The sequence below is a fragment of the Dromiciops gliroides genome, chromosome 3 (genome assembly GCF_019393635.1).
Source record: "Dromiciops gliroides isolate mDroGli1 chromosome 3, mDroGli1.pri, whole genome shotgun sequence".
In the NCBI taxonomy this organism is placed as follows: Eukaryota; Metazoa; Chordata; class Mammalia; order Microbiotheria; family Microbiotheriidae; genus Dromiciops; species Dromiciops gliroides.
The window spans coordinates 457881210-457902691 of NC_057863.1; the positions used below are offsets into that span (position 1 = coordinate 457881210).

The 21482-nt window shown below is 35.2% G+C and overlaps 1 protein-coding gene across 1 annotated transcript in view; it reads left to right on the forward strand.

Moving 5' to 3' along the window:
* Positions 1–21482, forward strand: part of BAZ2B (bromodomain adjacent to zinc finger domain 2B) — a 358773-nt gene that overhangs the window by 192549 nt on the left and 144742 nt on the right. Inside the window, 1 exon segment of the mRNA XM_043993621.1 lies at positions 18643–18831. Coding sequence (XP_043849556.1) covers positions 18643–18831 — 189 coding nt within the window.

The window sequence follows — 21482 nt, forward strand, 5'->3', positions numbered from 1 at the left end:
ATTGTCATTAATTTAAAGAGTTACACTTTTTTTTTCTTATATTCTGACCTGGATAGTGGTTGGGGTAGGGAGCTTTCACAAAGATTTCAATAAGCAGGTGAAAAAGACCTCAATTTACCAAGAAATCTACCTATTCACATATATATTCCATAGCAAATAATCTCCATTCTTTTACTTTCACAGATTATCATTTTCACTTGCAAAAATCCTAAATAACAAACGCATGCATTGTTAACATAAAAATCCTAAATAACAACACACATTATTAACAAGGGTATGGGGCAGCTAGGTGGCGCACTGGATAAAGCACCGGCCCTGGAGTCAGGAAGACCTGAGTTCAAATCCGGCCACAGACACTTAACAGTTACTAGCTGTGTGACCCTAGGCAAGTCACTTAACCCCAATTGCCTAACCAAAAAAAAAAAAAAAAACAAGGGTATGAAACTACAGGTACCAAACATTATTGGAAATAGTATAGCAATTAAAATTTTGTCGATGTGGCCAAATAGAATCATAGGACACAAAGGATAATTGAATCCATGGGAATTGATGATATCACCGAAAGAGAATATAGAGGGAAGAGAGAAGCCCCATGAAGATGATGATCCAACAAAGGAGGTTGGTGAAGGTCAGGTAGGTGGAGCACCAGAGAGTATGTGCTGTTACCAAAGACAAGAAAAGAGAGAAGGTGATCAATAAATCAAAAGCTACAGCAAAGACAAGCACTATGAAGTCTGAAATAAGGTTTTTTAATTCAGCCATCATGGGATCATTAATAACTTGAGAGAAAGCAATTTCAATCAAGTGATGGAATTCAAGCCAGATTGACATGATTGATCAAAATGTGGAAATAGAAAGTAGAGACTGAGAATAGATGATCTTTTTAGGAATTTATCTGTAAAAAGGAGAAGAGATGTAAGATGATAGCATGAGGGGATGGCTTGGCCAAGCGAATGGCTTTTTCCTCTGTATTCAGCTCTTCTTTACTTTGAGCCCCAGCTTCATGCCACCTCTAAAGCTTCCCCAGATCACCAAAGTGAAAAATTATCTGATCTTTCCTCATTTTTCTTATAGTACCTTGTCCAAGCTTTTTCTTTTGAGCTTATTACAGCTCAAACTTGTATCATACTTATTTTATACTGGCTGGGCCAAAAGTCACAAAGGGGTTTCAATATTTAATAACTCCTTTATTTTTTTGTTTTTAATTTATAATACCATATTATCATATACAGTATATATAGGAAATACATTTATATTATGTTTGAAAAATCAAATCTTGTAAATGGTGAAAAATAAAGAAAAAATAATTTTCAAAAAGTTATTATTAAAATATCATGACTTTTGGCCTACCCTGTAGTACCTTTCATATACTTATCAAGCCTGTTCCCCAAAAGGAGTGGGTGGGATTGGACCTGTAATTTCATTGATATAAGGAACGTTTAGTGAGAAAATTCTATCAACTTAGATTTGTACTTATCAACTTAGTCTTTTTTTTTTTTAAGCAGGGCAATGAGGGTTGAGTGACTTGTCCAGGGTCACACAGCTTATAAGTGTCAAGTATCTGAGGCTGGATTTGAACTCAGGTCCTCCTGAAGCCAGGGTCAGTGCTTTATCCACTGTGCCACCTAGCTGCCCCAACCTAGAGTCTTAAAGAGTTCATTGGGGCAACTTGCTTAGGATTCTGCAGCCAGAGTGTGTCAGAGAAAGACTTGAATCCAGTCTTTCTGACTCCAAGGACAGGTCTCTATCCACTACCCCATTGCACTGCTCTTGTATGCCTTTCAATAGTAAGCTCTTTATAAGCATTTATTTAATTTTTATAAAGGTCTTATTCAACTTAATAGCTTGCAAACTCCTTGCAAGGATTGACTTGTTTTTCATCTTTGTACCATCAGCACTGAATACAGTGCTTATCTTATGTAACATAGTGTTCTAGATTTAGAATTCCAGATCAAGTACTTTATTAGGCATTTAATAAATGTTGACTTGACTTCCATTCTTTGTTCTCATGAGTATGTAAAAATGCTGAAAGGGATTGTTGGGATCTCTTTACAATTCTTTCTGCATTACTTAAATAATTCAGTAAACATGGGATCTTCTTAATGCCTAAACATTGTTTTAATAGTACTGATGACAGGGGCAGCTAGGTGGCACAGTAGATAAAGCACAGGCCCTAGATTCAAGAGGACCTGAATTCAAATTTGACCTCAAATACTTGATGCTTACTAGTTGTGTGACCCTGGGCAAGTCATTGCCCCACCCCCATCCCCCAAAATAGTACTGACATCAACTTCTTCATGCTTTCTCTCTTTTTTTGTTTTGTTTTGGTGAGGCAATTGGGGTTAAGTGACTTACCCAGGGTCACACAGCTAGTAAGTGTTAAGTGTCTGAGGCTGGATTTGAACTCAGGTCCTCCTGAATCCAGGGCCAGTGTTCTATGCACTGTGCCACCTAGCTGCCCCCATGCTTTCTCTTTTTATGAGTCTTATATGTGTCCTCTTATGAACCTTCAATGGGGGTATCTCCTTGGTCAGTACACAGGGATCTTTCCTCTAGTTCTATTGCTGTTACATGGATACAAGTGGAGTACCCAAGTTATTCTTTCAGTTATCCCCCATTTTCTCTACTTGACTGGAACTATCTCTTTTTAGGGTCATACATCTGTTTATTGTATGATTCTTCTTTAAAGCACTTAACTTGTGCAGTTTATTATATTTTGCTGTAACCTATTCACAGCTACTGCATGCCTTTTGTGTTACCATAATAAATTGAACATGAAATATATGTACTTTGAAGAGACTTAAGTAGAGTTTTCATGTCAAATATTCAGCAGTATTCTTTCAGACTAGTTATCCATTTGATAATATATTTGGATTTACATATCCCATGTATCTCTATAGAAGTTTCATAATTTGAATTTTATTATTATTATGCATGAATGAAAAAACGTTTGTTAAACACTTAAAGTCTGCCAGACACTATAGTAAGAACTAGGCATCAAAAAACAAGACAGTCCCTGTCCTCAAGAAGCTTACATTCTACTAGAGAAAACAACACAAATAGGGAAGTGTATGGTCAAGTGTGTCACAGGGGTAGTAAGTGGAGTATTTGGGCAACAGACTGACACTAGTTTCCTTCCTGGAATAGTAGGATGGATTTGAATATTGTTCCCAAAAGTAGTTAAGAGGAGGGAGGGGTGAGAGGGAGATGGCTGGCAACATAGCTGACAGCATGGCAGGAAGATAGTCAGAGAACAACAGCAGCACTGTGGTGTGGCTGGGCTATGATTGTTATGCTAAATACTAATCAATTAGGAGGGGCCAATTCCATTAGGCCAGGTCTAAGTGGAAGGTGGAGAATAGCATGAGGATAACTGGAAAATAGCACCAGTAGTGTGGTGGGCGAGGCATGTTAGGGTAAATGCTCACTAGTCACAAGCCCAGCACCCACAGTGGGAGCAGAATTGTTGAAGTGAGTCACACAATGCCATGAAGATGATTGGGAGTGGCCATTCATGTAAATCTAGCATATTCTAAAAACTTGAATAAATGAATAATACCTTTCACATCAACATTTCCAGTTTTATTCATGTACACACTGTCATGCTAATTAATAACTTAGCAAATGTATTTTATCTAATGTTATATCCAGTATAATTTGATAATGCTTTTAGATCAGTAATTCTTTTTTTTTTTTTTAGTGAGGCAATTGGGGTTAAGTGACTTGCCCAGGGTCACACAGCTAGTAAGTGTTAACTGTCTGAGGCCGGATTTGAACTCAGGTACTCCTGACTCCAGGGCCGGTGCTCTATCCACTGTGCCACCTAGCCGCCCCAAGATCAGTAATTCTTCTTACTCTTTAGTTAAGAATGTCCGACTGATAGAACTTAATAATTACCAGAATAGTTAAATTGGGTCAGAAATTTTCCATTTTGAGGTCTTTTTCTTTCAATTTTTTTACATTTACAGGATGACCTAAGCCTATGAAGGTACATCTTATACAAACAAAAGTAAGCAAGATTATCATTTGAAAAGTATATGGAAGGCAGCGAGGTAGCTCAGTGAATAAAGCACTGGCCCTGGATTCAGGAGGTCCTGAGTTCAAATCTGGTCTCAGGCACTTGACACTTACTAGCTGTGTGACCCTGGGCAAGTCACTTAACCCTCTTTGCCCCACCAGAAACAAACAAAAAAGTATATGGCTTACTGTCATTAAAAAAAAAAATCAGTACTTTGGAGTCTCTGTCTATATGATGTAACGATTGGAATGACACCACCTGCTGGAGACTTACTGTAGAAGAGCTCCGCCCATGAGATGAAGGTCTTTGAGGGCAAGACCATGTGTCGCATCTTTGGTGTCAGGAAGTGACATTTGCTTGTGGGAGGAAGAAGGGGAGGCCTGGCGCTCTGACTCGGGGGCTCTTTCCTGTGGACTCGGGCAGGGAGCGGAGCTAGAAATGTGCTCTCCCTTTAAGAGATAAATGAATGTAGGCCTTTCTCTCTCTTTACCAAATTCTTATTCTCCTTAATAAATGCTTAAAAGTCTAACTCTTGCTAAAGCTTATAATTTATTGGCGACCACTCATTAGATATTTTAGACAGACTAGCTAGAATTTTAGCCTTTAACAATGATAAGCCCAACAGATATTGAATTTTAAAAGGTTACTCAAATGTCTACTTGAGATTTTCCTAGTACTCTGTTCATAGGATGACCTAAAATAATTTTATCTGGAGTTCAAGAAGTCCATTTTCTATTTACTCCCTTTTGTTCACTTTTATTAGCTTTTGATTCTCCAGAAAGCATCATACTTTATCAGTTCAATATGCATTTGTATACAAGAAAGGCTTTTACCCTGCCCTATTGTTTAAAATATTTATAGGTATCAAGTAGGAGGCCAATGATGACAGTATTAGGCAATAGCAGTAGCTTTGTGAGTTTTGGGACTGCCATCAGATTAGAGATAATGTTCCATTGCAGCCACAGAAATTTGCTGTATTAATCTAGTGACAGCCTGTAATCCTTCTGGGATATAGTAATAAACCTTATAGATTCATATATGTATGTTGATATATGTGTGTGTGTGTGTGTGTGTGTATGTATATATGGTGTAATGGGCTAAAATTCTAGCTATGATGTCTAAAATCAAATGAGTAGTTGCCCCAAATTAGAAGCTTTAGCAAGAGTTTAGACTTTTAAATATTTATTAAGGTGTAATCTGAAGTTGGAGAAGAGAGAGAGAGAAAGAGGTAAAAGGCAAACTTTCTCTAACTATCTAAAACGATCTCAGCATCTGACCCCCCCAAGCACAAGGTCAGGAGCCCAAAAGACCTCGCTTGCTCCTTCCTCCTCCCAGAAGCCTCCTCTACAACAGAAAACAGAACCATCCACACATACACAGCTCCAAGCTAATTGGTTGGTAGCTCTGATTGACAAGTCCCACAGGTGGTTCTGTAGATGTAACTTCCAGATGCTGGTTAATTTCCGGATGCTAAAGTCATATGGTCTCTAAATTACATGCTTTCTCCTCATGGTGGAGCTTCCCTGCAATCTCTTTCCAAGTAGGGGGTGCCATTCCAATTCTCACAGTCCCCCCTGTGCTTCAGGCAAAGAAACATCATTTCTTCACATGAAGCAATAACATTACAGATGCTTATGACTAACTAAGAAAAGGGAATGAAAAGAGAGAAAAAAAGAAATTGAGCAACACATTGACAAAGACTAAAGGGGGCACTCCCCTTTAGTAAGTGGACATTATAAACAGTGTATACAATGTGGAAAAGGAAAACGGGAAAATGTCCATTTAAGTCTTTGGAAGTCTTTTCTCAGATGATTCTTGGGATGTTCTCTGGGTGTAGTTGTGGAATGGAAGTCTTTTCAGGTGTTGATGTGTAGATGCTGGTAATCAGCCAGGAAAATTTCCTACAAAATTGAGCTTAACACAACTTTAAATAGCTTTGCTAATAATCAAATCAAACAATGAGAGTTCTCAAAAACGTGTCTAAGTAAATTCAGAATGTTAATTGTTACATATGAAACATAATAAAAACAAAAATTTGAAATATTCTCTAAAATTTAATATTACTACACTCCTCTAAAACTTAATATTAATACAATGGTTTATTCAAAATAAAGCACAATATTTTTTGAGATTCATTATAGCGTAGTGTATAGACATCTGCCCTCAGAACCAGGAGGACAACCTCAATTCAAGGAATTCTTTTGACACACTGGCTGTGTGACCTTGGACAAGTCACTTCATTTCTCAGTGCAAGAGATGAATCTCCAAAACTATAAATTACACAAGTGTTAACTTCCACTGGCAAAAAAAGTTTTTCTTATCATCTTACTGATAAAATCACAGATCCAGTCTCTAGCCTTAATTTTTTCCAGCACATCTAGAAGTTTATATACTTATATTCTAAACCTTCTATGCTAGTGATTTTTTACAGTTGTAAAATTATATTTAATAGTAAATAATGTTAATAAATCCATATCCTAGAGAATATTGTAGAAAATTGTACTTATAGCTGCAAGTACCTGTTTTTCCCCCTTTTTAGCACTTCAAATAATAGATCCTTAACCCCTTGTATGTGGTGTCAGTAATGGTTACACTCACACTTGGGAACATCTTGGACCCTCTCTGTGGTTCTATGGGCATTGTTATATTAACCAAGGGTGATCTGTTTTTTAGATTACCTATAGAGTAAATGCTTGCTTTGATTACCAGAAGGAACAGTAGTATATGTTATAGGGGAAATTGGTGGAGGTTTGGGGTAGGGGTCCATAGGAATTCCTCTTTAAAGAATTACACCCTCTTGCACACAAATCCAATTAGAATAAAATAAGGTTTTATTTATGTGCTAGGGAAAGGAAACCAAGAGAGAAGTTCTTGGACTTCTCATGGGGAGAAGGCATGGCACAGAGGCATGGTTCTCTGAGATACCTATCTCCTTGAGCAGGAGATAGGCAGATACTTTTATAGTAAGATACAGTAAGATATGCAGGGTTCATCCATATCTGCATAGCATTTTAGAGACTTTGTTATTGCTTATCAGCATACCGGGGTCATGCTCAGCAACTCCCATTCCTGAGGTGGGAGACAGAGCTGCCCCTCCCCTGGGAAAGTTCAAGGATTCCTTGGGGGCTTGGTATCTTTAGGTTTCTTGGGGTTCCTCTACATTCCCACAACATTGTTCCTGGGCCTTTTCTCTATAGAAGGCAGGGGTCTTAAATCGGGGATCTGTGAACTTTAAAAAAAAAATCACAACTATTTCAATATAATTGGTTTCCCTTGTAATTCTATGTATTTTATATTATGCATTTCAGAACATTAGAGAAGGATTCCACAGGCTTTACCAACTGTCCAGTGGTCCATTAAACAAAAAATGTTAAGAACCCTGATGTATACCTCCTAATTTTTTATCTCATTGGCATTTATCAGCATTATGGAGATGACTCTCAGAACTATATGCCTAGTCCATATTCTCTTATCTAATCTCTAATCCTGCATTACAGACTACTCATCAGGCATTTCCAACTAGGTGTCCTATAGACATCTCAAACTCAACATTTAACAATAGCAAACATTTATTTATTTATCCTCGAAGGTTTGCAGAGTGCTTCGCATATTTTATCTAATTTGATTCTCACTACAATCCTGGGAGGTAGGTGTTAATTTCTCAGTGTTGACTGATTTAATCTCCTTACTGTCTAAGGGACTCTCAAAAGTCTTCTCCAACACCACAAGTATTGATTCTGCAGGGCTTAGCCATACATTGCCATGAGAAAAACCATAGTTTTGACTATATTGACCTTTTTCAACAAGGCAATGACTGCTTTTTAGACTACTGTTCAGATTTGCCATAGCTTTCCTTCTAAGCAGCAAGTGATTCCACCCCTAACCTTAAGTTGAATCTTCAAAGGTTTTCAAATCTGGATATAGGCTTGTCTGAGAAGGTTTTAGGGATGTTGTAGAGGGGGTGCCTGCAATGGGGTCCTTGTGTAGCAAAGAGACCAGGGTCACCACCAGCTCACTCACCTCGAGTCTGACCCAATCTGACATAAGGATTTTGGAGGTTGTTTTCCCTGGATTTCAAGTGTGAACATGCAGAAGGAATTCTGTTCTGATCTGGTCACAGTGCCTGGATTTCCTACAAGGGGACTGAGAGGCTTGGAGCTTCTGCTTTCCTGTATTTCCTCCTCCTCCTTAGTACCTCAGCATTTTTCACCTCTGACATCAATAATCACATTCTGTTTTAAATAGCTGCTGTACATCAGTTTTTTTAAAGTTCCTGAAGTGGGGGAGGGCCTCTGTAGCCTGCACAGTGCCTTGCATATAAATAAATAAGCAATTCAAAATTGTCAGGTTTTTTTTAATTGAATAAAGTTAATCTCTCTCACTGTGTGACCATGGCAAATTCACTTTGTTCCTCTGAATCTCATTTTATTCATCTGAAAAATGAGAGGAAGTTAGTCTAGATAACCTCTGAGGTCCTTTTTACTTCTAAAACTATGATCAGAAAAAGTATACTATATCATTACTGCTACATACAATGTACATTCATTCCTACTTTTAGCAAAACCCGTGACAAGACAATACTTTTATCAGGGAGTTCATAGTATTGGGAACTCTGAATAAAGAAGGACTTTTGTTTGGAAATTAGCCCTTTCTGTGAATTTCTTGACTAAGGTCCTGTCACTGTTCATTTTTGAAACATTCTTAGTGCTTAATGACAAAAATATAATTTGGTAAATTGCTTATGAGATAAGTAAATTCCTTAAATAGAGAAGTGCTTTTTTTTAGTCAGATGATCTACTTAGAATGCTTTTTCTAAAACCTTACTTTCAAAATGTCTATGGAGTTAGTTCCTTTGGAATATTAAAATGAAATTGAGCCTTTCCCATGGAAAATGAATGACTAAAAAGAGATCTATGGGAAAACACAATATGACATTAAAGCAAGAGCAATTACATTTAAATAAAGACATTTACTGAACTATTTTTCTTAGCATTCCCATTTAAGAATTCCAAATGTTTGTTCATTTACTTATGTTACTAGGAAGATCAGTATTATTATAATCAAGGGATGATTCTTATCTATGTGTGCCATTTATCCTGCTATTAATAGACCATGTAGATTGCCCTGAATCACCTATGGAATGTACTATTAGCCATAAATACCTTAGTTTTAAGATTTCACTAAAAATAATTATAATAGTAACATAACTCTCACTTATTAAGTGATTTAAGTTTGATGAAGCACTTTTCTCTACAATTCTATACAAGGGGCAGCTAGGTGGCACAGTGGATAGAGCACCAGCCCTGGAGTCATGAGTACCTGAGTTCAAATCCGGCCTCAGACACTTGACACTTACTAGCTGTGTGACCCTGGGCAAGTCACTTAACCCCAATTGCCTCACTAAAAAATAAAATAAAATAAAATAAAAGAGGATCACAATTCTATACAGCAGTAGTTTACCAGTTATTATCCACATTTTGTAAATTTAGGGAGCTGAGGCACAAAGGTTGGAACTTAGTACTTTTACATCTTTTCAGAAATAGACCATATTCAGTGCAGTGCCTAACATGCTACACATTTCTAAATATAGTAAAATGTAGAGGCTAACAAGCAATATAAAACCTACATAGTTTACCTGACTCATCCTCCTCTGATTTGTTTAGGTTTTTAGATACATTTTTATTTAAAGTTTCATAAATGTAAAGCTCAAAAATTTACTCTAATATTAAAACCACATGGATATAAAGATGTTATTAGGAAGAAATGGCTTTTATACTTTTGACTGTGTTCTTTTCCTAGTCCTTCATTCTCTGAAAAATCAATCAGCCAATTAGCATTTATTAAGTGCCTGCTGTGTGTTCTGACCCTGTGCTAAAAAGGTGGTCATAAAAAATCAAAAGGTAGTCCCTGTTTCAAGGAGTTCAGTCTAATAGGTGAGATAGCATGTAAAACAACTGTGTACAAACAAGCTATAGACAGGATAAATTGGATGGAATCAATCAAGGGAAGGCCCTTGTGTTAAGAGGAATGAGCATAGTCTTCCTGTAGAAAGTGGGATTTTAGTGGATACTTGAAGCCAGGGAGTTAAAAAGAGGAGGGAGAAAGTTTTAGACATGGAGAGCAGCCAGTGACAATGCCCCTAGGTGGGAGATGGAGAAAAGCCAAGGAGGCTAATGTCACTGGGTCACAGTGTGTCCGTTGTATTTCTTAAATCAGTTAATATGTTTAAATTTTGTGAAAATTTTAATACTTCAGTATATTAAACATCACTTTATAGCCATTATATTGTTAATTTGGGTTATTTTACTTGACAATCACAAATATTAATTAAATTATTCCTGTGACCTTTATTTGGATATACTGCCATTGTGATGATTATCCACACTTTTTTAGCTTGCTAAATACTGCAAGCACATTTTACAGTGTTATGAAATTATTATGCATACAGTTTGAAAGTGTTCAAGATATTTGTTTGAAGACATGTTGCAACAAGCTTATGCAGAGTTGTAAAGATATTTTTTTTTAATTTACTAAAGGAGAAAAAACATCATACATGAATTTCTATCACAGTAAGAAGTTTCTTAGATTTCCTAAAAGAGTATTTTTTGGTTTTGTTTTTTTTTAGCATCACTAGCACTTAAATGCTTGTATGTTCTGGGAAATGACTTTTTGGCTATTTTGGACTTTTCCCAATTGATAAAGGACTTTGTTCATTAATGCTTTATATTTAAGGCATTAGCTGAGTATTTATCCTTTTTAGTTCTTATGAAAAGCCTTATTATGTTGCAGCATGAAGTTCATTAATATTAATAAAGGCATTTGCAGTTATCCTTTCTTGTTACTAAGACACCAGTACTATAGAAACGGATGCTGGCCTTTTGGGTAATGCTTTCAATCATTTATCTATGTATTGGCTAGTAGAATTTAAAAAGCTTTGCTCAAAAATATACAGCCTTTTTATATTGTAATTCAAGAGTCCTGGATAGTGAAGTTTTATGTTATTTTTATTATGAAAAATGTACAAACTCAGTATGCTAAATTTAAATAGAATTGTAAACTAAAACAAACACAAATTGTATTAATAGTAGTTAAACTGTATTTGGATGTTAGTTTCTATTGAAAAGGAAATATTGTCTCCCAAAAATAGTTTTGATTTATATTGAGATTTGCTGTCATGTTGCTAATTCTTATTTTTAACAGTTAGTGGAAAATTTAAACCTAAATTTATTTCTACCACTGTAAAAAAAAAAGTATAATTTGGGATTTGTAATAATTTGAAGTCAGGTAAATTAAGCATTTAATGCATGTTCTATTTCCCTCTCAAGCCTTTTTATGTTGTACCCTTAGTTAAATCCACATAATTTTGATTTATAGACATTCATCTAAATTGATGGTAGTATATTTTTGATGAGGGTTTGTTCCTGCGTATTTTCTTTCCCCTAATAGAATGATACCACTATTCTACACCCATAGGAGATACTTTCTGTCTTTTTGTTCAGGATAAGGGCTTTTCTGGAGCAATTATTCTGTAACATAGATCCTCTTACAAATAGTAAAATTGATTTTTAAGCCAGTTAGTTGGCCAAAGTTAAGGATATAGGCTCTGACCATGCAACCAAGTGGTTATTGTTTGCATTTTTAAAAAATCTGGACAAAATGGCCTCCTTGCACCCTGCTTAAACACTACAGCCTTGGTCTCATAGGATTGTATGTTTAGAGCTCAAAGGGACTTCATAGGGCATATGCTCCCACCCCCTCATTCTATAAATGAGGAAATGGAAGGCAAAGAGGTTGAGTAACTTGCCACATATAGAAAGTGGCAGAGTCAGGATCTGAACCTAGGTCTTTTGACATTTGACAACATTCTTTCTACCATGCCATGCTGATTTCTTGAAATTATCTAGACTCAAAAGATTTTTAGTAAATCTAATGAATTACTATTAAATTTTGAGCAGAAAAAATGAGGTATTGAATTATCAATAAAGGAGTAAGATAGCTGGCCATTTTAGCTTTTAAAATATATTCACATTTGAGGCAGAAATGCAACTCAAAAACCACTGTCTTAATATTAAAGCAAGTCATGAGTCTAGGATAACCTCTGCTGACTATGCAAATAACAGTTAACTAGATCTGTTATTTGACTGGTCTGATTGATGAGATTGCAACACAACTTAAGATATTTTAAACATGATAAGTTGCTAAATAAATTCCTTTCCTTCAATTTTTTTTAGATCTGTTCAGAATATACGAATAAATCAACATTTGAAAAAAAGTTTGCTGGACATAATTTCAGAGCATGACCATATGTTATTAGGAGGATTCTAACAAATCTAAAGCAATTTACTTGTAGTTTCCACTGAGCAAGATAGGGTTCACTTTTGGAAGACTTTAGTTATGACCAAATAAAAGAGTAAAAATTTATTATGCCATTCAAAATGGCATCATTGAATAGTGAATAGAACATTGGTCTTAGAATCAGAAGAACTGAGTTTCAATCCACTTCTGTTATTTTACTTGATGGGTAAGGTTGGCCAACTCATGGAGTCTCATTATTTTCACTGCTTGTCCTGAGAGGTTGTTGTGAAGCATAAAGCACTATACAAATAGAAACTATTTAAATTATATTCCCATATGGTTGGTTATTTACACTTCAAAAAGAGTTTCACATCTTAATCTGTACTCCAAGTCCATCACATCTCTGTCAGTAGGTGGTCAGCATATTCATCATGAGCCCTTTATAATGGTGGTTGGTCATTGCTTTGATCAAATTTCCTAAGTCTTTAAAGATTGTCTTTACAGTTTTGTTATGTTTAAATTGTCCTCCAGGTTCTGCTCACTTCCTTCTGCATCATTTCATATATGTCTTTCCAGGTTTCTCTGAAACCATTCCTTTCATCGTTTCTTATAGTTGAATAGTGTTCAATCATATTCAGATGCCATAACTTGTTCAGTCATTCCCCATTTTATGGGGACTCCCTAAGTTTCTAATTCTTTGCCACAACATAAAGTTGCTATAAATATTTGTACATATGAGTCCTTTTCCTCTTTCTTTGATCTCTTTGGGTAATAAACCTACTAGTGATATCACTGGGTTAAAAGGTATGTACTGTTTAATACTTTTAAGGACATAGTTTCAATTTCCTTTCCAAAACAACTGGACCAGCTCACAGCCCCCTGAAAAGTGCATTAATGCAGCAATTTTCCCACAGCTCTTCTAGATAATTTTCCCTTTTTGTCAACATATGAGACCATGTAGAAAGGGGAGGGGGAGGTCCTCTTTTCTTTTTCTGCATGCGCTCTCATCAATTCTCATGAGTCCATGTATCATCAATCTTAATAATAATTATTATTATAACTAATATGTGTATATGTACTTACTATGTATCATTCACTGTGCTAAGCACTTTGCAATTATTATCTCATGTGGTCCTCACAAAAACCCTGAGATATAAGTACTATTACTATTCCTTTTTTATAGAGGAGAAAACTGAAGCAAACAGAGGTTAAGTGACGTGCCCAGAGTCACACAGCTAGCAAGTGTCTGAGGTCACATTTGAACTCAGGTCTTCCTGACTTTAGGCCTTGTGCTTTATCAACTGCATCACCTAGTTGCACAGTTGTACTCCCCCCCCCTCTCTCTCTCTCCCCTTTCTTGAACTCATCTGTCTGTTGTCCATCTCTACCTGGATGGGTATCTCTCCATATCAGTCTCAGAGCTATTCTTAACTATTTCTTCTTCCTTAAACCCTCTCAAATCCAATTAGTTGGCAAGTTTTTCCCCCATTCTGCCACCACGACATCTCTTACATATTCATTCCCTTTTCTGCACTCACAATCCCCACCCAAGTTCAGGACCTCATTATCCCTCACCTGGATTATTTTAATAGCCTCATTATTGGTCTGACTTCTAGTGCTTTTGTTCTCCAGATGATCATCTGTGCAATGACCAAAATAATCTTCCTAATGATTAAGTCTGATAATGACATTCCTTTACTTTAAAAACCCTTTATTGGCTTCCTATTGACTTTAGAATAAAATACAAACTCCTCAGGTAATAAGAACAACAACAATAAGAGAGCTAGCTAGCTAACTAGGTAGAAAATAGGAACTGGCCTTTACACAGTACTATAAGGTTTGCAAAATGCTTAACAACTGTTGTCTCTTTTTTTTGGTCATAATAATCCTGCAAGATAAGTACTATTATACTCTAACCCCCTTTTTTCCAAACAGATGGGGAAACTGAAGGAGTTAGAGGTTAAGTGACTTATTCAGAATCACATTGCTAATTAGTATGTGAGGCCACACTTGAACTCAGGTCTTCCTGACTACAAGTCTAGTGCCCTATCTGCCGCTGTTTTTTTCCTATTTATTTTAAATATCTATATCTATATATATACCTATATATATCTGTTTGCATGTTGTTTCCCCATTAGACTCTGATCTCTTTGTCTTTTACCTCTTTTTTTATCCCCAGCACTTAACACAGTGACTGAAACATAGTAGGTGCTTAGTAAATGTTGATTGATTGATCGATTGGCTATCCCAGTGGGCCAACTAGCTACCTCTTAAGAGACTTTAAAGGTCCGCCACAATTTGGCTCTTACATTGCTCTCTTTCGTGTGTTCTACATTCCTGCCAAACTGGAATACTATCTTATTCCTAGAGGCAACATTATACAGGGGAGAGAGCACTGAATTGGGACCTGGCTTCAAATCCTACATCTGTTCCTTATTCCCTGTCAGGCTTTGAACTAGTTATTTAACCTCAACAGGCATTAGGTTACTCATCTGAAAAATGAGGGTATTAGGCTGGCTAGCATCCAAGGTCCCTTTCAAATCTCAATCTATGTCCCAATGATCTTGCAAAATTCCATCTCTTGCCTCAGAATATAATAAATGCCTGAAATGCATCTCCACCCCAGAGAATCAAATCAAGTACCACCTTCTCTTACAACTTTTCCCAGTTACCCAGTAGTTAATGTATTCAATCTCTTCAGATTACTTTGGATTTACTAAAATGTCTTTACCCAGTAGAATATAAACTCCTCAAGGGCAGAGATCTTCATTTTTGTCTTTGTATACATAGCACCTTACACTATTGCTTGGATATAAACCACTCCCCTTCCCCGCTTCTAGATTTGAAAGAAGTTGTTAAATGGAAAGGAGTGCACATAAATTCTTTTCTTTACAAAACAGAAATGTTAAAAAATATTTGAAAATAAATAAACTTTGATTCTAGCACAATTCAACAATTTTCTAGAAAACCAGATTTTTCCTTAATTGTTATCACCACATCAGAAACTCAAGTGACAGAAGCATATATGAATTTAAGTAGCCCTTCTATCCTATCTTGAATTTCTAATAAGTAAAAGTTTCACAGATCTCTTATAAAATCGTTGTTGAAAAAGTAATTTTCCTTTCATTTGAGCGTGATCCTGACTTAAAGAAGAAAGGAGCTAAATACAGTTTTGCACTATTATAAATAAGAATTATATTTGAGCACCTAGCATGCATGTGAATTGAGTTTAAAAGATGATAAGATCTGACATTTGATTCAGGGAGTGTTTTCTTGTCCTCCTGAAGACATAGTTACACTGATAGAAATCTTAGGCCTATTGTGTTTTAGTTTCAATGTTTATTGAGTTTGACCTATCACAGATATGCCACTTGGTTATAGAAATGGAGTTAGAAAAATAAATGTAATTCTGTACATATGCATGCATATTCCTGTGATATGTAGCAATAAACTCACTTTATAATAGTTCTTCAAACTTAAAATAAGGATGAGTCTTCAGCTGCTGGTAGTACAGTAACTGCTGCCAGATACTAAAAACGTATCTTTCATCTCTTGTGTTTATCTTAACTAGATAAATTCTCATACTGACACATGAATTTATTTTAATGATTAATTTCTCACATTTTTCTTTTTTATCAACATTACATTTTAAATTATACTCTAAATATATTAATATTCATGTAAAGAAAAATATTTATAGATTTTTATCAATGGGTTTATTTTTTTCCCCAAAATTTGATTTTACTCAGAATCTGTAATCTAGTCCTAATAATGCTATCTGTTATACAGATCTATGGCAGTCTGCAGGAGAACCTTCTTAAAGGATTCACCAACAAATAGAATAGCATTTTACAGTGCCCATTGAATAATTGTAATTACCTTACCTCTCTGATATACCCACTTTATGAGGCTGAAGCCTGGTGCAGAATAGAATAAAACATTCACATTTTGAATTAGGTCACTTTCGTGTAGGGACAAGTTTCTTTTCTCCCCAATATATAAACCTCCACTAATTTCACCAGGGGAGAAAGAATGACCTAAGTGAATGGTTCATCATTTTTTAATTAAAATACTGAAAGTATATTAGTCTTCTTAGTTATTCCTTACAATGCAAGAAACCAGACCAAAAACTCAGAAACTTTTTTCTTCAAATTATTTGTATTTTTATTAATATGAAGACCAACAGTTAATAACTCATACCATTATTTAGTAAAGGAAGATGTTTAAGGGGATGTACAAAAATATGAAGTAATTTTTAAAATAGCAAGTATATAATAGACAAGTCAACAATTCTTATAATATTGATTTAGAATCATAATAGTAATAATTGTGATGTATATTTGTATGATACTTGATGCTTAAATTTTTTTTTCCACATTATATCTCATGTAGCCTCTAGGCTTGCTTTCCCAACCCACACTTTGACTAGCAATTCAGGTCTCCAGATCAGGATTCTGCCCCCATCAAGATTCTGTAGAGAATAGGTATTTGAACTGTCTTCTCTACTACTATTCCTTTTACACTTCAATCATGTGTATTCTCCCTGAATCATCTAATCAGGACTTCTTAAACTTTTTCTACTCACAACCCCTTTCCACCCAAGAATTTTTATGTGATCCTGAGTATATAGGTATATAGGTAAATCAAACATTTACTGCCAAATTTTTCACAATCCCAGCATTTAGTTACTCAACCCCATGTGGGGGTCACAACCCCCAGTTTAAAAAGCTTTGATCTAACCTATGATTGGTGCCTTAATATCAATTGAACAGTCATCATAAACTCAGTATCATCTAACAGTGATTACTACCTTAATATCACTCTGACCAACTGTTTTTTCTCCTTAAATATCAAGTAACCTCAATTTCACTTTTGGAAGTACAAATCCCTTCCCATTAGACCTATACCACTTGAATTTGTCATGGTAGTAGCAGAGGTACAATCACATCTTGTGTTTCTCCATCTTCAAACCCCTAGGTTTCTTCCAGTCCATATGTGTGTATATATATATATATATATATATATATATATATATATATATATATATATATATATATATATATTCAATCCCTGGAGCCATGTTTTAGAACTTTCCAATTTACAATCACATGTGCCTCCCTTCAGGAGTTTGGCCATGTGATTGCATGGCAGAATGATTGAGAGAGGTTCTGATACTGTTTCTCACTACCATTTATGGCTCCTAAGGCTAAGGTGGAGCAACAGCCATCTCACTTAAAATTTTAATGGTGACATATCCTTTATAGCTGTGTAATTAATTCCTTGTACTTAAAGCACATGATTAGTTTTTACTGATTTAATTTGACTCAGCCTAGTACAGTAGAAAAACAGTTAATTCTTACTTTAGAGGAACCAGGTTCTAATTCCCCCTCTTATGCTTATTTCCTGTTGCCTTGGGGAAATTGCTTAACCTTGGTTTACCTCAGTTTTCTCCTTTCTAAAATACAAGGATTGAACCATTGGACCGCTGTGGGCCCTTCAAGGTATGGATCTTTGATCCTATGATCCTTAAAACTATGAGAGGATTATAAGAGTTTTGGTAGTCCATGGAACATGATAACCAGGTGCTAAAATATTGTTTCCTAATTCTAGTGTCAATCACGAACACTTGTTTCTTTGAAGAGTTCTTCATAACCCCTAGAGTTGTTAGGAACTTTTTGCCCTTTTCCTCAATATATCAGAAGCAAGTTGTACATTTCATATTCTAAAAATGGAAGTTAGTCTTGTCTCACTTCTCTACACTCAGTCTTTCTCTACTGCTGAGAAATGCCTTGTGGTGAACCTGAGATTCTCTTAGATCCCTTAAACTATTGATGAGAAGGGACTCTTTGTGGATTCATGGATTATGAATTGATGACCTGTGTCACCAATTTTCAAGCCTGGCTCAACATATTCCACTCTAAGCCTATATTCCTTTGAGAGCATGACCATAATGATTTTTTTTCTTTATGACAAAATACTGTATTAATACTCTGGAATAAAATTATTATAAGAAAACAGGTTTTGAAATTATTCAGCCAATTAAATTTCATTAGCAAAATCTATTTCCCCAAAACTAAACATCTTCTCAGGTCTCAAAACACCAAAAAAGAGGAAAATTATCCATTTTTATTCTTTTTAGGATAGTATTTCATGTGTTTTGAAACACTTTGTTTTCTCTAGTCTTTTAATAACTGAAATGCAATAGAAAAATGTGAACTATATTTTGAAAACAGTAAAACCATAACATTTATCCAAACATGAGGGTTGAAATCACATAAACAACATCTGTTTTGATAGCACAATTTTAAGTGTTTTTTTTTCCCCCTCAGGACATTTATTCAGAGCAGCTGGGGATCAACCGTTTAACCTGTCCACAGTGTCGAGTGCCTTCCCAATGGTCAGCCACCCAGTCTTTGGTCTACATACAGCCAGCTCAGGGCATTCAGAATTTGGTGGTTTGGGGACACTTGGTACCCCTACAGCCTTAGCAGCACATCCCCAACTAGCACCTTTTCCAGGTAAACATCTGTTACAAAGAGTATTCAACTAAAGAAGGAACAATTGAAATGTCCTAGTCCTAGTAGGCATTTGATTAATAATTATTTTTATCAAGAAGACAAAAGAAAGAAAAGACTAACACTTGGTGTGCTAGGGGGAAAAAAAAGTCTTTCTTCTAGCAGTAACCAGTATGTAGAATATGCCTGATTCCTGTCTATAATGTTCAGAAGCAGGTAACAGGCCCCTTTGGTGGCTTCTGAAGTGGTTAAAACTAGAGAAATACACAATTGTACTAAAAGACTGGGAATAAGTCAAACTGACATAGGTTGTGTGCTCTTTTTTTTTTCATTTAAAAATATTCCATTTAAATATATGGATGTTTCTAAATGCTTTATCTGGAAGCCAAAGCCCAATTCTCATAATGAATATATTTTTCTCTTTGGGGCACTTATTTCTCTTATGCTTAGGAAAGAAGATTATTTGCCTCTTGGGTCTATTCTAGCTCTAAAAGTCTCTAACTCTGACTAGATTTTTCTGAGATTGGCTTGATTGAATCTATACCTCTCTTCACCTGTTTTGCTTGCATCTGTACTATTCCAAAATGCTTAACAAAATTTCATTGCAGGAATGCATTATTATCACAGTTTGGAGACCTGTTATTTCTTGTAATTTACTGTTACTTTTCTTTTTTATCCTTTCAAACCCAAAACACATTGTTCTAATGACTACAAAACCTCCCTGCACTTTAGTTTCCTCATTTGCCAAATGAAGTTAGACTAGATGAGTTTCTTTCCCATTCTGTATCTATGATCCTATGATTTAATCAAAATTTCACTAGGTCTGAGTTGGATTTTGTGTGCACAGAACTGTCTGTATTTTTATTCTTGTTTCTCCATTAACATTTGTTTCTTCCCACGTGAATGATTTATAAACTGTCAACTGTTTTAATCTTAGGAAAGAAGTGCCTCTAAAAACAGACATGAAGGACAGAGGGTTGAAAATTGTATTTTTCATTCTTTTCTTTGATAAATTGGATTGTTTCACTCCAGAAAACTATATTTTAGAATATGAAATTGTAAACCAAAAAAAAAACACTTTAGAAAATTAGAATTAGTAAAAACTAAGATTTGTTAATAAAACTGCATTTGTCTTATAAGACTCTTTCCCAAAAGAAATTCAAGATAGATAGATAGTGGCAATAGTAGTAGTAAAAAGTACTTGGAATCTTAAATTTGTCATTTGACTAACCAATTGCCAAGTTTTCCTTTTGGGCATGCTATCAACATTCCAAACCTTAGTATTCTCTCTGTACTATTAAAATTACAGCCTTTGAGGGGTAGCTGGGTGGTGCAGTGGATAGAGCACTGGCCCTGGATTCAGGAGGACCTGAGTTCAGATTCGGCCTCGGACACTTAACACTTACTAACTGTGTGACCCTGGGCAAGTCACTTAACCCTAATTGCCTCACCAAAAACAAAACAAAAAACAATTACAGCCTTTGTAGTAAAATTATGTTTACTGTATCCACTGTATTCTCCTTGACCTATGATTCTAGTACACTATTTCTTGAATATAATTTAAATAACTTTCCAGAACACTTCTTTACCAACTAGTGTATCATTTTTTAGACGGTCAAGTTAGGGATTTGTTGTAGTGATTTAAAATAAATAAAACTGGGCTCTGATGCAAGAAGTCAGGCAAAATATTCCACTTTTGAAAAACTTTAACAGGTAATGGCAATGTCAAGATACGAACAAGAAATTTTTAGGAATTTTAAGTGGAAACAGTTCATTTTCAAGTAGACTTTTTTCTACCATTGTGCTCCATTTTAGTGATTTTGTTTGTTTGGGTTTTTTGGGGGGTGATATAACCCACAGTGGTTTTTGGGAGAAAGAACCACAAGCTTCAGATAATTAGGAATTATTTGATTAATTAACCATTTATTTAATTTCTTTGGGTCTTAGGTTTCATTCTATTCTCCAGATTTAGTGTTTCAGAAGCTCCACTTCATGGTTTAAATGGATATACAGTGGATACTCTGACATTACTTTTATCTGAATCTGATAGGTTTTTACTACCAGAGTTATCAGTGAAATTATACTGATCCTACCAATGAATATAGTTTCAAATCTATTAGCAGTTTTATTCTTGGAAGTATTTATTATATGCAGTTATTATTTTATTAGTAAACTACTTTGTAATAGATTAAAAGTTCCTTTGCTTCTCAAGTTCAATGTAAAAAATGTCAACACAATTGTTGATTTTGAATATATTTCACACAATATATAATCGGGGAAATTTTCCAGGGATCTATATAATTTTTTTTAAGTCAAATGCTAGTATGTGTTAGGTCTTAAGTACTTTGTTATCAGGTAAAACAAATTTTCACTATCAGGTGGTATCAGCTTAAACCAAAACATTGAATGTATATCTTTCTTTGCTTTTACTTATCTCTTCTTGGCATAATGCAACATCAACATTTTGACATGCCAAGTTTTCTTTGTTACAATTCCTTTGGCTTTTCTTGTATTTAAATTACTTGAGTCCTACTAGAAATTCCAAATTCAGCACCAGAGTCATAGTAGTGGTGATGATTTTGTGTGTGTGTTTCAAGAGTCTCTTTTTAAATGTTTTTTATTTAAATGCTTCACTAAATGATTTATGTAGTTAA